The sequence below is a fragment of the Tribolium madens genome, unplaced genomic scaffold (assembly GCF_015345945.1).
Source record: "Tribolium madens isolate multiple individuals breed KSU strain unplaced genomic scaffold, Tmad_KSU_1.1 Scaffold_3;HRSCAF=73;Tcas5.2_LG2, whole genome shotgun sequence".
NCBI lineage: Eukaryota > Metazoa > Arthropoda > Insecta > Coleoptera > Tenebrionidae > Tribolium > Tribolium madens.
In genome coordinates, this window is record NW_025401006.1 from 4,711,452 (window position 1) to 4,728,563 (window position 17,112).

General features: G+C 34.4%; 3 protein-coding genes across 3 annotated transcripts; 1 reads left to right on the forward strand and 2 right to left on the reverse strand.

The window, feature by feature from the left end:
* The first annotated feature begins 301 nt into the window (after positions 1-301).
* LOC123008297 (cytochrome b5) lies at positions 302-1,677 on the forward strand. Its single transcript, XM_044404086.1, has 3 exons — positions 302-553; positions 627-829; positions 1,311-1,677. Exons 1-3 carry the CDS (start codon positions 446-448, stop codon positions 1,390-1,392), a joined length of 393 nt encoding a protein of 130 aa, XP_044260021.1. The 5' UTR covers positions 302-445; the 3' UTR covers positions 1,393-1,677.
* On the reverse strand, positions 1,668-12,015 carry LOC123008296 (hormone receptor 4). Its single transcript, XM_044404085.1, has 7 exons — positions 11,804-12,015; positions 9,365-9,469; positions 8,201-9,202; positions 6,513-7,126; positions 5,999-6,191; positions 5,805-5,944; positions 1,668-2,702 (listed from the first exon to the last, which is right to left on the reverse strand). Exons 1-7 carry the CDS (start codon positions 11,814-11,816, stop codon positions 2,622-2,624), a joined length of 2,148 nt encoding a protein of 715 aa, XP_044260020.1. The 5' UTR covers positions 11,817-12,015; the 3' UTR covers positions 1,668-2,621.
* Positions 12,016-16,444: 4,429 nt separating this feature from the next.
* On the reverse strand, positions 16,445-16,845 carry LOC123008298. The gene is made up of 3 exons (XM_044404087.1): positions 16,759-16,845; positions 16,637-16,698; positions 16,445-16,496 (listed from the first exon to the last, which is right to left on the reverse strand). The coding sequence occupies exons 1-3, from the start codon at positions 16,843-16,845 to the stop codon at positions 16,445-16,447; spliced, it is 201 nt and encodes a 66-aa protein (XP_044260022.1).
* Between the last annotated feature and the right edge of the window lie 267 nt (positions 16,846-17,112).

Below are 17,112 nucleotides of genomic sequence, written 5' to 3' on the forward strand. Positions count from 1 at the left end.
AACTCACTTATGATAAATCGATAACAGATTACAAAGCACAATTTTTGATAGTTTTAAGAGGGTGACAGAGCCGGCTTTGCAACGCAGAATTTAGCCTAGTCCGTCTCTGTCCATTTGTTTTAAATTGAATTTCTGCACCCAAAAATTAAACAAAACTTTTAATTTATGTGCAAAACTGAAACTCATATTTCTCGTATTACACGTTTGTTATAATGTAAAGATTAACTTATTTTGTCAAATTTTCGTCCTGGGAATTCTACCGAGTGGGATTTCGGTTGCGCGCAAGCCATGACAAATGACATTTAGTAATTGTCAGTGCAATTTTACAGCGTCAGTGGTCAAAGATCAAGGATTTTTATTAACAAATTCACCCAGAATCGGCTGTTGACAGTTTAGTACAGTTCACCGCGAAATAGAGTGAAAGGTGTTCCACAGCCCCTTCGAAATGACGACTCAATACAGCTTCGCCGACGTTAAAAAACACAACGATAACCAAAGCACTTGGATCGTGATTCACAACAACGTGTACGATGTCACGGAATTTCTAAATGAGGTAATAATTTAGCCCTTTGGAGCAGTTTCCGAAAGGGTGAGTCCAAAACCAAAGACAACACACTTGGTTTCAGCACCCTGGCGGCGAAGAAGTGCTGTTGGAACAGGCAGGGAAAGACGGAAGTGAGGCCTTTGAGGATGTGGGTCATTCCAGTGACGCACGTGAACTTATGCAAAAGTACAAGATCGGCGAAATTGTCGAAGCGGAAAAGAAACCAGTTAAAGAGAAAAATGTCGATTGGTCCAGTAGCTCATCTCAGTCGTCTTCGTCACAAAGGTGTGTTCCTTTCAATTGTTTTTACCTTTAACCAATCATCGGTTTGGTTATTCAAGGCCTGCGTGATTGTGATAAGTCACTTTTGGAGCAATTAGCGGTTATATAACGCGAAACTGATTCTATATTACTTGTTATTTTTAGAAAAATATGAAATAGTTCAGGTTTGATAACCAACATTGCTAAATTAAAACGCTTAGTAATGATGTGTAAACAAAAATTATCTCGCCTGAGTTTCGTTTTTCAGAAAGCAAAGTCATCGCAGATAAATACTTTGATCTATCCCAACACGGTTTTTTTCATTCATAGTTTTATTAATTATTTCTTGTGCTTATTTGATTAATCTTGTACTATGTTACTCGGATTTTTACCAAAAATATCAGTCTAGTTCGCTGTGGAAAACAATTGCTAAATTTTGATAAGGACGACCCAAAAGTGTGTCAGTTGTCGTTTTTGTGTGTTAATGAAATGTTTTGTTTTTCAGCTCTTTCAAGTCGTGGATTTTGCCCGTCACTCTCGGTCTATTGGCAACGGTAATCTACCGTATTTACTTCCAATCACACTAAGACTAAAAAGCCGTTGTGCTAAGTAAAATAAATGCATTTATGGTTTTTAGGGCTTAGTTGAAATTTGCGTAAATTAAATTAAATTGGGTTTTATTGTTACTTTGATTTTAATTAAGTTAGTTATTGTTAAGTGTCAGTTTTTTCCGCGAGAGACTTGAATCCAATGGAAGACTTTTGATAAGGCTAAGAACGTAAATTAGTGTTGCATCATTTAAGTATGTTGATTATATATGAAGAATATATGTAAGAGTTTTGTTTGGATAAATAAAACACACTTTACAATAATAATCAGCTTTATTTTCTAATAAACAAGCTCAGATAACCTTAATGTTAATTAACAAAATAACGGTAACTCAAGACGATGCATAATACATCAGGTAATCGTATGAATCTTCCCAAAAGAAGTAGTTTTTGCTGCAATGGTGCGTTCTTTGTAGTAACGAGCAAGAAACAGTACGGACACCAGCAAAATCTGCTTCGTTTGTTCTATAAGTACAACTATGAAATGTTTGAGAATTTCGTTAAGCCATTTTTCGAAATAAATATAAAAAAGTTGTATAGTATTCATATTGTATACATGAAAAGATTAATAGTCTTATCAAAAACTCAAAGGAACGACAATTTGTACACATACTTGGTTGCACTGGTAACTTACGTACAAAATTGGCAGTCATAACATACGACATCGTATTAGCCGTGCGGAAATGACCCATTTACCACACGACTTGTCATATCAATTATTATTACATTTATTTTATATAATCATCTAATGTAAATATATAAGATATTTGATATTGTAACAGTGGTGTACCGCAAGCCGGTTTTTATTCGAACTCGGTGAGGAACTGTGATGTAAAGTACTCTTTTCCTCAACTTCCGGTACGCCATTTTACAACCAATAGAAGGCAACTTATTCAGACTTATGTAGCGGTCATCCGCACACAGTTTAGTGCTTTAAAATCTGATTTTTCTCGGTTTTAAATCATCCATTTTCAGTGATTACGATGCACTTTACATTTAAAATCATATAATTTATCTATTATACTCTTTCCCTACATATACTCGTGAAGATAATTTACAATTAACATTTCATTAAAACATAAATATCAGATGTTTAACAAATTATATTAGGTGATTTCATGTCCGATCTATTTGCACCGATTATATACATCATTTTAATTTTCTGTATAAATACGATTCTTATCTACACATTTTCTTGTACTCGTGTACTACCTCTGAATCGCCGAATTTAGAAGAAAAGGAACGTAGAACATTTTACTTTCTAGAAGAAGAGATGCCGCAGACTGTATCTGAAACAAACAATACTTGAAAATTTGATGCAACCAAATATATCGATGCGTATAATTGGTTGCATAACTCGATAGCTTGAATAATCCAAAAAAAATTGTTTATTAAATAAAATATCACAATATTGTTAAACCCGCACACGATTTATTAACAAAAAAATGAAATGAGGTGCCTAATTATAAGTTTGCAATTTTTTGTTCCCAAAAATTGTACTATTAAAAAAATCGCTAACAAAAGAAAACTTTCTCTTGAAAAATGGTGATATTACAATGCTTGCTACCTAATAATGACGTTGCACTTTTCGAGTTGAATGGCGAATGCATAATTGCATCGGTGATTCGCCGAATCTGTTCATTTTCGCGACAATTTGTAATTTATTAGGTTTCAAAATGGAGCGTTAATTCCCACTCGAAGATAATTCCGACCACTCGCTACAACGCCCATATCGCACTTATCGGAATGGAAGTGGCACATTTTTACGGGAATAAAATAGATAAGCCTCTATGAATTTGTAAACACAAGGCCAGAAAGTGGCGCCTGTTCGCCAGTAGGGAAGCAAATCACTTGAAGCTCCTCCTACCCGCCATTTTAAACGGTGCGTCAAAATGGTCCTCGCCAAACAGCTTTTCTTAGTCTTTTCTCGCTTTGTTTGCTCACTGGGTACACTAACGGTAATTACGCGAGAAAAGCACGGCCTTGACCTTGACATTCGGATTTTTAAAATTCTGAAAAGTTGAGAGAAAGGGAGTGCTGTAGGAGACGTGGATTGCACGACCATCTGCACGAATGAAGAATGTTTCAAGAGAGGAGAGTTTGAGTTTTTTGAGAGTGGATTGTTTTTCTTACATTATGTCAAGATTGGGAAATTACGAAAGACCGGCCTTTTCTAAAATAATTCATAACATTTCGACACTTATTTAATTAGAATTTTTGGTGATCTGACTGTAGGTCGGACAACTTTCACTTTTCGTTCAACAAAGAAAATAACAATTCGGCGCACTTTCCCACCAGACTCTAATTGTATTTATTAATTGCAAACAATAACAAACAACTTTTTCTATCTAACAGCGGAAATTTTATTTTTCTAAAAAGTTGCATTGACTGCGAAAATAAACCATTGACAGATATTTTTCATAATGAATATTATGGACCATTGAGAGTAAAAATTATTTATGCCATTCGTGAAAAATGCCAAATTTGTGTGGTGGGTGGATTTTCAGAATGAGCGAAATTTTTTCCTATTATTTTTCTTCTTTTTTTTATAATTTGGTTTGATGATATGCTATAAATGTGGTCAAAGATAAAAGAAGTTGTAAAAAAATTAAAAAATAGTACCAAAAATTTTTTCTGCGTTAAGATTTTACTTATATACCTTATTCATGACTTATGCGGGTTTTGAGATTATACCTACCTATAAAAAGTTAATATTTTGTTAAAATTAGAAGACGTTTTCATATAATTTAAGCAAAGGACCAAGATTTATTTAAATAAAACCTTTACCTAGAAGAAAGGATAAATCCGGGAAATGTCGATGTGATGTAATTTTTTATTTTGTGGTTGTGAATAAAAGTGCTCTAGTTATGAAACAAAAAAATTGTGTTTTTTGTATTAATTTTATACCAACGAATAAATACGTACGAAATTCAAAAAATTTCAAAACTTTTATTTTCAACGCGTGCCCATGCACGCGAAGATGACCACCTGGTGGTCGAAATATGTGGAAATAGAAAAAAATCCAATTTTTGATCAATAAGATTCAAAAAAATACATAAATAATAATAGACATTTTGTTCATTTCCATACTTGGGATAATTAATGAAATAATCAAATAATACCGAATCTTTTGTCAGAATAAGAAAAAAAAAACAAAAAATATTAAAAATAAATACGACATAAACAAGATGGAGTTTATGACAAAAACATTACATTTTCAGATATATGTTAAAAGAAATTTCCAACAACCGATTCTAGTTTAACATTAGTAAAACACTATGTCCTTTTACAAAACCCTGTTTTTAGAGTTTATAAAAAATATTTCTGTTTTTGTAATTCTTTTAGATTCGCTCTCGAAGTAACTCTACTTTCAGCAAAGATTAATAAAAAAAAAAAACGAAATAAAAATTATTGCGTTTTTTGAACTATCCTATTTTTACTTTCAGCTCCTAAAATCAGCTCTCTTCATAAGAAACTTCAGATTTTTCAATTTTTTGCAAAAAACCTACATACACCTATAAAATACTTTCGAAATAAATGAAAAATTCTTGTGATTTAAGATCATTTGAAACAATAGAAAAAAATCGTATTTTAATCAAAGCATAAAAAATTCAAGTGTCTTTTTTGATTGAACGTGGGATACTTAGTTGTGGTTCTTCTTTGATAGTAAAGAAATTTTTCTTGCGTTTTTTTAATGTACACGGCGATTTTACTATTGGTGCAGAAATTTTAAGAGGTGATAATAGAAGACAAAAAATGCAGAAATAACTCAACTTGCATTCCCCATATAGAGGGTTTTAGTCGTCGAATAAATTTTAATAGGGCGCGCAAGTTTAAATTTTACTAACAAAAATTGTAAAGAACAATGATTTCGAGGTTGGTTCGTCAAAGTCTAGTAAATGTTATTGAAAAAAATAAGTCAATATTAGCTAAAATGAGACACAAAAAAAAATTGAGATAAAAATTTTGCATCAATTTTTTGGGGAAGATACCACCGAGTTTAGTCACCGACTAGTACAATAAAAACTTTAGAATAAAGTACTCAAAAATGCAAACTTCTCGTATATTAAATTTTTTTGACGAGACTGAAAAAAAATCTGCACAACTATTAAAATCACCCTGCATTTTTTTTTTGCCTATAAACTCTGCATTTTGCCAAATATCAAAAACATTTGTGTCATTTCCTGCGTCATTGCTCCTTCCGGCGAAGCCCACCATTTCGCTTTTTACCGTTACATCAAATCTGAGTCATTCTAGGCCGTGCACACCATTCTCTCGAATTTCGCTTTCGTTCACTCTCTTTTAAAACCAGTAAATTTATCATCACACAAGCTAATCGTCAAACTTTCACTCTGCCACGCTTCAATCACACAAGAAAGCCAAAGACTTACCTCTGGTAATCTACCTAGTAAGTCTTGAAATCGCGTCGTTTGTTGAGGATACATATGTTGTGTGTAAACACGTAGGCACGTCATGTATCGCTCATGAATGCTCTCCAATTCACTATTACCGGAACTACTGGCAGGTTTAGCTGCAAGCAAACAAATTTTTTGAAAAGGAATTTACAAAAATGAGAAAATCGTACCTTGATTTAACATTGTAATTACTTTAAGGCACACGTATTCTTCCATGGTTAGTTTTATCTGGCGAAACATTAATGTAACATGGGTTATTTTTTCGATCATTAGACCAACGTCTTGCCGGAGTTGTTCTATCGTTATTTCTCGACCCATCATCGAAGTCAGACAACTCTGCAATGTACACAGATTTGTCTCTACCTGAAATTAAGTTATTTGGGATGAAAAGAAGTCGCGCTATCGCATAATTAGGTTTTTGTGACCATGATTTTATAAAATGCCTAAAAACAAGGCTATTTTTAGCATTTTATATTTATATGTCGCATAGAGGCGGATACATAAATATTTGTTCTCTTATCTTATCTTTAATTTTTTCCTGGATATTGCACTAGATATTAAAATATTAGACGTGGATTGGTTTTTTCGATAACCCACTTGAAATTTTTTTAAATAATTTGTCTCGACTGTTATCAAAATGGGTCAGAAACAAAGATTGTCAATGACGAAAAAAATTGTATTTACCTCGTGGTTGAAGTCGGTTTTAATGATGGTGGTTAACTGATCACCCGCTTTATGAATGGCTTGATACGCCGATGTCGTAAGAACGAGAAGCTCATGCCACTTATGCGTTAAAAGTCTAGTATGAACTTCAACAGGTAGTTCTAAATAAAATGGAAGTCGTTTCGTCCATTGCACAAGTTTATAAACGATAGAATCACCGATATGACAAAGTTTCTCACTGAGGTCCGTATTATGATCTAATAAATCGTCCAAATTTTGTAAAGTTGCTATATCTTGAAATTCATCACAGTCTATAAGTGTTTTTATCATCGATAAAGAGTATTCTATTGAGAAATTACGGTCCCTCGAACTACTAACTGCACTGTCCAATCTTTGCCTTAAACGAACTACTTCACTCGGATTGGTTAACGCCGTTTTCAATATGGTCCCGTTGACTAGGTTCGCTGGAATACTGGATGGTTGCTCCATTTTGAACTGTTGACTCAAAATGTTCTTCTCGGCGGCTTTTGGAGGCTGTTTGCACGCGGGCTTTTTGTGCTTTTTGTATTTCACTTTGTATAGGTTGTACACGGCGCCGCTGTTCCGCCCACCAGGCATTCGGTCCTCTCTCACGGCTGCAAATAACAACAATTTCACCACAAAATACCACCCTGCAAACCTAGATTTTTTCATGATTCTTATGAATAAAAACCAACATCATTATTACGTAACTGCATGGAATTTTGTTAGTTCATACAAAGTCTAGATATTTTTTAAGCTTTGTTATTTGACACAAACAAAATTTTTTATTAAGACTTTTGTTTTAAAAAAACTACACAAAAATCAATGAAGTTTTAGTAAATTTGATGAGCTATATAATTTAAATGCAAAAATGCTACCGCTCATAAAATTATGTTTGTATAAATAAAAGAAAACACTAACAAAAACAATATATACTAAATATTTCCCCAAAAATAAAATGTTTGAGGTAAATTCACTGTTAAAAACGCATCTGATAAAAAATATGCCAAATAGAGTAAAGCTAGCAGGTAGTAATTTAAAAAAAAAATTTTTTTGCATTTACTATACATACAGGCTGCGCCAGAACTCGCGCCCCAGAGAAAATTTTCAAGTAAGGTAAGATACCAGGAACATGAAAAAATGTTTAAAAAATTCTACCTCTCAAAAAAATTTTGACATTTACTTTTTGACATTTGACATTTTTTTATATCTATGTAATGGTACTGATGATCTTGTATACGTTTTTTTACAATTATTTAGTAGAGAGACAAAAATTTTGCCAATAAAAGACACAAATAACATTGAACAGAGTTACAATTTAGGATACAGCTTCCTTGTTTCCTCTTTTAATAGCCTATATCAAAAAAAAAATTGGAAAATTATTATTCCAACAAAAATAAATAGAGTCAAAGTGCTAACTTTAAACCCTCATAACTTCGAAATACTTATAGATAATTTTTTTTTAACATTTTTTCCATGTTCCTGGTATCTTACCTTATATCGCATTTTTCTCTGGGGCGCGAGTTCTGGCGCAGCCTGTATATAAAAAATAGTATTTTACACAACATTTCCTGGAAATTAGCCTTCTGGAAATTTTAGTTCCATATTAATTTTTTTTTTAATTAATAAATGAAGGAGTATATTTTTGATGTGTTTTGTTTTTGGTAGAAAAAACTGTGGGTACACACCTTGCAAAACCATTCCCTGTTCGATACATTTCTTGAACCGGCAATACTGACATCGATTCCTTTGGGCTTTGGTAATTTCGCAATTTCCATCTGCCACACAAGTGTAAACTCTTCTATTCTGCACTGTTCTCTTGAAGAATCCTTTACACCCTTCACACGTAATGATCCCATAATGTAATCCCGTGGCTTTATCTTCGCAAATCATGCAAATCATCGGTTGTTCCTCTTCTTCAGCTGCTTCTTGCGATTCGCTCGTCGACTCTCCAACATTCTTTTCTGCCCCCGAAGTATAAACCGGGGGCGGTGACGACAAGTTCAACGGCGTTTGACTCAACGGAAGCTGCCTCAAATCCCCCGCCCAGAGTCTCTCCATGTTAAGTGGGGCGGCGGCGAAGTGTGCTGTGGAGGGCGCCTGCTGGGGCACGTTTCTCGCCACGGGCCGAATCCGGTCCTGGCCTAAGTTGAGTAGCATTTGGGCGGCGCTCTCCTCAGGGGCGGAGCCCCAGGATGTGGTGGCATGTGGCGGCGTTTCTGGTTGCGACCAGATCATGGTTCGAACGCCGCCCGCCTCGCCCATGATGACGGTGGGGGTTTGTCTGGCGGGGGCGGCGCCCGAGGGTCGTGCGGGGCTGCCACCGATGAGCTCGGGTTTGACGCCATTGATGCGCTGCTTCCATAGGGGGCTGATGATGACCGAGCGCGGCTCGGGGGGCGCCATGCCGGGGCTGTGCGGCGAGCTGTGGGGCCGCGGAGGCTGGCGGGGGCCGGCGGCGGGCGCCGGGAACGGGGGGCCCTGCGAGCGGGGCAACGGGCGGATTACACCCCCGCCGTCGAACACGCCGGAGTCCTCCAGCCGGCTGGAGACGCTGTCCAGGGTCGGCTCGGGCGGGTGGTGCGGAGTGGAGTCGGGGCTGGGGGGGCTCACGACCGCCTCGGACATTTTTGGAGACGAAGGGCTGACGAGATCTGGCGATGATGTGCTAGTATCGGCGACAGATTCGCCTAGAAGCGGACAGAGACATTGCCTAAAAGCAAATTTTGCTGATGGCTGCCTACTCTAATTTTTTTCAAAAGCGACTTAGAGTACTTTTGATTTTTGATTATGAAATGTGGGGGGTGGGTGGTTACTAAGCTAGTGAGGTGAGAGGATGGCTAGGGGCGTACCGTCACTGCTGCAACGTGAATCCACTTTTCTTCGCTTCAGTTTCAGGTCCTGGAAGAGGCTCATCTTGTCGAGCTCACACGGGGCACGCGTAAGGGTCATAATTCCTGAAAAAAATTCAGACACTTAAAAACTATTTCTACTACGATTTATTGACCAAAGTGGGGAGGAAAGACTACCATTTACTCCCGCTAACATGACAACAAAAACGCCTCACAAATAAAAGAAGACGAAAGATTCGAAAATATAATCTGACGCTGTTACTAAATTATTTACATCATCCTCGCAAATAAATAATGCAGATAGTAATTAGAAGTTTTTAGACTTGAGCAAGTAATAAGGCATTTTAATAAAAAATATTTTTTATTTTCAATGCCATTTAATTGACATTATTATCTATTCTATGTATAGACTTATACAGGTGTCTCAAAATTTCCCAACGCTTTATGATACCATAATTTCAAATAAATCAATGTAACCCGAGACTTTGAAAATAAATTGGCAACACCGAATTATTAGTGATAATAGATTGTGCCAGCGACGGCCATGCCAACAGAGCTGCCCTCGGAAATGAATGACAATTGACTATAAAAATATGACGTTTGAATTTGATGGTTCACGTTGCCAATTTAACTACTTACAAAATCCTGGTACACTTCGATCAAACATAAAACACATAAAGCATGGGAAAAATGTTGAAAAATCCATTCTAAAGGTTTTTGTAATATTTTGACATTTCACTATTTATTGTTACTACCAGTGATATTGCTACTTGTTTTTTCAAATAAAGACACAAGAGCATTGACCATAAAAACCACAAACAACGTTAAAGTTATAGTTGCAATTTACATATACCTAAAGCCCTTCCGCGAATTTTGGGACAGACTATATATAATTGTAACAGTTGTTTCAAAACAAGCTCCAATTATTAAATAATTTACTTTATGTTTTTTTATTATAACGAAAAGTCTACAAAAACAAAAAATCGATTTGTTGAACCTCCAAGAATCCATCATTGAAGGCATGTTAAAAAAATTAATTGTGTTGATAATACCTAAATAATTTTTGAAGTAGGAGCCGATTTTGTTTTATTACTGCATATTTACATTTTTCCTTAGTTTGTCAAATACAACATACGAGTATTTTAAAGATTATATTATGAAGATAATAAAAATTTGCGTCCTGCTCCGTCTACAGGGTGTTTGAGATCTCGCGCCTCTGAAAAAAATACAAGTAAGTTAAGATACCAGCAACGTATAGGAAAAATGTTTAAAAAATTATGACATTTATTTTTTGACACTTGACATTTTTTATGTGTATTTAATGTTACTGATGATCTTGTGGGTATATGTTTTTTCTTATAAAAAATTATTTGTTTAGTAAAGGTACAAAATTCTTGCTAATAAAAGCCCCAAATAACGGTGAACATATAGTTATAATTTAGGATACAGCTTTCTTATTTCCTCTTTGAATAGCATGTAGCAAAAAAAACTTAAAAAATTATTTAATTAAATAGGGTCAATGTGCAAAATTTAAACTCCCACAATTTCGAAAATTTTACTATACCTAAGTATAGAATTTTTTAGGTAGAATTTTTTTAACATTTTTTCCATATTCCTGGTATCTTACCTTACATGGCATTTTCCTCTGGGGCGCGAGTTCTAAAAATTGTATTTACCACTGTCCCGAAGAAGTGCTAATATTTTTGTAGAAAAACAGAATTATCGTTTTTTATTAAATAAATGTTGTGGATTACTGAAATGTGTATCCCAAATCAATAATGAAGGATTGTACAATTGTACATTTTTCCTAAAGTAACAAATCTGAAACATCATTTCTGAAAGACCAGCCGCCTCCAAAATACCTGTTGCTTTCTTATCATTTATCGTTTGTTAAGGACGAATTATTTTTTAAGATTTTTAGATAAGAAAAAAATATTTTGTCAATATATTTGCGGGTCTTGTGGTTTGTTACCACACCTTTCCAAGGTCCCATTGAGTGGTGCCTACACCAAAAAAATACTAAACAAAAGTTGAATAACATTAACCTCGTGTCGCAATTTTTATTTTTGAGGGATTCTAAAGTATTTGATTGACAAATTCCAACCATTCTTCATGTCACGTCTCTAAAATTAGATCCACTTCTCGTAACCCGAAATAACCATCATCAAACCGATAAATATTTCCAAAGTTGTGAGAAAAATACATTTAGCATCTGCTAGTCCGTGAGTCATTGATGGTTCAAAAACTAGAAAATTTTAACCCTGATGATTAACACTTTGAAAGGTCATGGTTGTGGCGAATTTCCCTCACGTGACGTCACTAGTGACCTTATACCAAAATTTTCTTAAATTGCGTAACAATTGGAGGCATTGTACCCTCGGTCAACATTTGATAAAAGGGAAAACGTTTGTCGCGAGACGAAAATCGTGAAAATCTCACCTAGCGAGGACATTTTTTCGCATCAAGCGATTAAAAATCGGTCATAATCCCTCATAGGCCACTCACTGGTCACCGAGCGACCGCGTTCACTAACGGTAAAAGTTGTACTACAGAAACAGCTACAATCCAGGTACAAAGTAGGGCACGAACTATCCGACTGCACTAGCTGCACTAGTCTGATAGTGTAGAGTGGGGCCGCGGCCATCTTCAGCACCGCAAGACGGCTCTCTCCATCAGTCCCGAAAGGCCGCTCGCACTCACAGGAAGGACAATGCTTACGCAAGAGGTTGTTCACCCGAACTGTGCGAAAAAACGACGGTTTCACTTCGAAGAGAAAGTTGACCTACATCACCTCAACGGTAAAAGTATACGCTTTATGTAAAATGGTGGACGCTACCGACGCTATGGCCGATATGGAAAGCCGACAATTTCACTTTCGGATATTATACACGCCGTTTCCTGCTTTCTCTCTTTTAATAACAATCTGATGATGTTGCGGCGGCTTGGCCCGGAGTTGAAGTCTCCACGTCACGTGGTGGATGCCAAATTACGCAACGGTTTTGGTACTGCTGGTTGAGTGATAAGACGGAGGCCACCGGAGTCGGAAGGAGGAACTGACGGAAGTGATTTTTTACACGAGAGTTTAGATTGGATTTATTTTCTGGTTGACCCTCGACGATGCTTACTTGAGTTTCGAGGACTCGGATTTACTGCGCACAAGGGGACCGACTTGATATTCTAATTTGGACATAATCCAAGATTTCCATGCGAAAAGTTGCACAAAAATACAAAGAAACCTGAATCGATTCAACAACAATAAACAAAAGAATATGTGACGAAATCAGAAATACGAAATATTCAATAATTGGTTCAAATTTTGTGCTTGGACTCAAATAGTGTGATGAGAAAATTTAAACTTTGTTACTACAAAAATAAGAGATTATGTTTCTAAGTTTTGTGCAAAAATCATTAAAACATCTAGTATAATAAATACTTCGATAAAAATTGGTTTATTTGATATAACTTGCAAAAAACAGTTCCTCAATCTATCTGAAACCCTTTTTTGCATCCGTGAAAAACCTGAATGGGGTGTGTTTCTCAGATTACTTGTAAATTTTCTATTTTCAGTTTCATGAAAGCTACAGTTTGTCATTTTCTTCCCTTGTATCGAAAAGACTATTTTTTGTTAAGCTATAATTAGGTAGGTTCTCGTAATTACATATTTGATATACATTGTTTTTAAGAATAAAAAAAACGTACTCTTTAATTATTACTACAGTGGAAATTTTGTAAGACGAGAAGTGAGTTGTTTGTATCACTGAATATTTTTTGGAGTTTATGTATGTAAAAAATTTAGGCATTTTTGGCAAAAATTTAAAAAAAAACGCTTCATTAAACACTAGAAACTAGTATTTTATGATACATGAAAATAGTATATTATTCAACGAGTGAAAAAGTTGGCCATTTCCACGAAGATGAAATTTACGATACGAGCCGAAGTCGAGTCAAAATGGCGTATTTTCACGAGTTTAATACTATACTTTTTTCTACTACTTTTTTTTTAATAAATGACTGTAATATTTTATTTTGTCTTTTCAATTTATTGTCAATACAGGGTGTTTATGTTTCAGGTTGAAATTTAAAGAGATGATATTTACGGTAGAGGAAAATTTGTTTGAGAACTGCTGCTTCGGCTGCAACAATGGCCATTGGTATTATTACCTTGTGTTTCACCGTAAATCATAATCACGACAACCAATTTATTATTTTAATATATTTTGCCAACCATGCTCATAAATTTGGAAAAAAAATTAAGAAAAATGAATCAAACCTATTGCAAACCATTCCGCTGGAAGAGATTAAGCAGAAAATAGTCGAATTTTGCTAGAAACTAATGCAAAAGCAAATCAAATGATGACAGTGTCAAAAATATGAAGTGACTTTTCTTTTATTTGTTGCAACATTACAATTTTATCTGAACAAGGAAATAATTCCAGTGACCCTCAAACCGTGTACCAATATTTTGGAGTTAAATAACCTTCATAATAATAACAATTGTATGATTTTTTTTCTCGGTTACGGTATTTCTATATACTCTTCTTCACCCTGTATACCCATTAACCAGTTTTTTCCCCACAATTTTGAATTTCCTCTACAGTTGAAGATTGAACAACTTTCTCAACTGAAAACGTAAGAGAAAAGTATAAAAATATATACAAATTCTTTAATAGGTATGATTAGAAAAAAAAAATTCTTGAATTTTTTTTTATAAGTAACATTTTTTTTTAGCTCTTGTAGCGAACAAATAGATTTATTAAATTTACTTTCTTCCTTAAATAAATTGTCACTACTTTTATTTCAGACAGTTGAAGTGTGAAATTGAACTTCACACATTGCGCGAAGTTAGGTAAGCATTGTCTGTTAAGGGTGAGAAATGCACTGCAGTGTGTGAAATAGGTACTCATTTCACACACTGACGGCATTTCACATAGGTACTAATAGAAATAAACAATTCAATTATGAAGTATTTTAAATAAATTAATTAAATACTATAGAAAAAACGTTGTTTATGTTATGTATGCAAAATTGTTTTTAATGCTCCAATGCTTTTTTGATGTATTCTCACATCAAAAAACAGTCGTTTCGCACACTATTTTGCCTGAGTGATAAAATAAAAAGTTAAATGGGTTGTGTTTTTTAAATTACTTGTACGTTGTAAATTAGTTTGTCATTTAAATCACTCTCTTACCTTGTGTCGAAATGAGAAAAACACGAGTTGAATCCTTTTAAGGTACAATAATTTTTAGAAATGTATAAGAGTTTAAAAAATAAAGGAGACATAAAATGAGCATTACTCTACTTTTAGTTATACAGGGCGCGTCTATTTAATGATACTGATAATGTTGTATACAGGGTGCGCCAGAACTCGCGCCCCAGAGAAAACGGTAAGATGGAATGTTCCAGGAACATGGAAAAAATGTTAAAAAAATTCTGTCTATAAGAATTTAAAAGTTATGAGAGTTTAAATTTTGCACTTTGACTCTATTTATTTCCGTTGGAAAAATAATTTTCCAAGTTTTTTTTGCTACAGGCTATATTAGAAGAGGATACAAGGAAGCTCTATCTTAAATTGTAACTCTGTTTAATGTTATTTGTGACTTTTATTGTCAAAATTTTTGTACTTTTACTAAACAATTATAAAAAAAAAACATTTACAATATCATCAGTGTCATTAAACAGACATGAAAGAATGTCATTAATGTCGAAATTTTTTGACAGATAGAATTTACTTTATACTTTAGTTTCATACTACAATGGAACTTCAGTAAATCGATAAGTGAGTAAAAGTCGAATTAACGAATTTTTTGTTTTAAGAAAGATAAGCAGAGAAGTAAAATAAAACGAAATAAAAATGATGAACTTTAGAAAATATTTTTTATACTTATTCAAAAATTGAGACGAGATGCTTAATAAAAAACTAGAAACATTAAATTTTATGACGAAAAAGTACAAAAGACATGATTTGTTTTGATCATTAGTTAGTTTTTTCTCTTCTATTTTTGCTTTACTTTGCTATTATTATTATTTTATTAAAACGTTAGCAATTGTAATTAAGTATAGATATGTTAGTTACACAAGTGTTAATTTTATGTAAATTTTTAAATATTTTTGGATTTGTTCAAGTACTAAATACTATTATCTATCCCATACATGATTCAAGTAAAATGACTGAGGCATCTCGCCTCAGTGATCTTCCGTATGGAATATTTCTTTTGCTTTCTTCTGGTGTTATTTCAGTTCACCATTCACTAATTTTTTACGAATTGTTGAACTTTTCTAAGGAAGTCTTTTCCTGTTTGCAAACAAAAGCAAACAATTCTTTCTTTTTTTAAGCCGGAAGACCACTAATTATACTACTTTCCTTCTCTTGATTTAAGAAATTCTCCACTGTTGCAAAGTTTACGTCAAAACAAATATATGCAAAAAAATTAGGAATTCTTAGAGCATTCCGTAAGTGCAGCTGGTGTCGCTTTGTGCATTATCATTGCCTATGGCTGTACTCTGGATTTTTGCTTTAGTAACAGAGTCAACACTTTCAGTTTTATTTTCTTTTTATTACACAGAGTAAAAACTGAAATTTTATTTTCCACTAATTAACATCGCGTAAGATAAAATGTCGCCATAAAATGGTTAATTGATAATAAATTCAGTTTGAAACAGTATGTAGCAAAGTAATTATAGGAATAAATAAAATTTGCTCTTGTGTTATGTGAACGTTATATAATTTCCCTCCTTTCTAAACACCGTCTAAATCTCGCCGATTTCCCATAAACCTTTGCAAATAATTCGAAATCGCTCATTGTTTTCATCTTTTCTTTCGGCAAAGGTTTTTTCCATCGCCGAATTTGTCGCTCTCCTTCGTGCGGGTCATTTTGCAGGAACTAAACTTAGACAACCAAACCGAAAAAATCCGTCTTGTGCAATATTTGGCATGCTTTCACCGGTTTTGATTTCATGCAAAGGTGAAAATTTCTGCATGGTCAGGAGGCTGTCGATGATGCAACAAATTTGGAAAATTTTCACATAGAACGAATTTGTGATTGGCTGAGTATAGAATGTTGAGAATCCCACCACACGACCTTACATTTCGATTTCAATGGGAACGCTGCTCTCACATAGCAATGACCCGCATCTAGGACAAATGTTGCAATCCGGACGCCATTATAGAAGCTATTATTTGCAGTTACAGAGTTAATATTATACACAAATGAAATTTAGGACGATCGTTTTAGATTCGTTGCGCGGTAAATTCGAGAAAACTAAGAGACTTACGAGCACATGTTCAATCCTGGATTACGTAACGCTTCGACAAAAACAACAGCCGTACTTTCGGACTATATTTAACACGAAATTTTACATTAAGAGAGGAGTTTTACAGCGGATGCAAAGCTCACGAACCACTGGCTGCTGAAGCTGAAGGGATTACGCCCCTTTTCAAACGAGGGGTGGACCACAAAGGCCCTAACCGGTCGCTGACTCATCAATCAACACCATTTGACACAGAAACATCCATTTTTACAAATCAGATAAACTCCAGAAAAAATCCAAATTTATTTAAATTTGGATAAATCACCTAGTGATCAAAATAATTTTTTTAATTTACAATACAATGAGGTTTTACTATAGCATTTTCTGCGCTAGCAAAACAATTTATTTAGGAATAAAATTATTTGGGCACAAGGGAGGAAACTAATTCAGATATAAAAATAATTCTGCCAAATTTCTGTAAATTTCGATTATCGGTACAA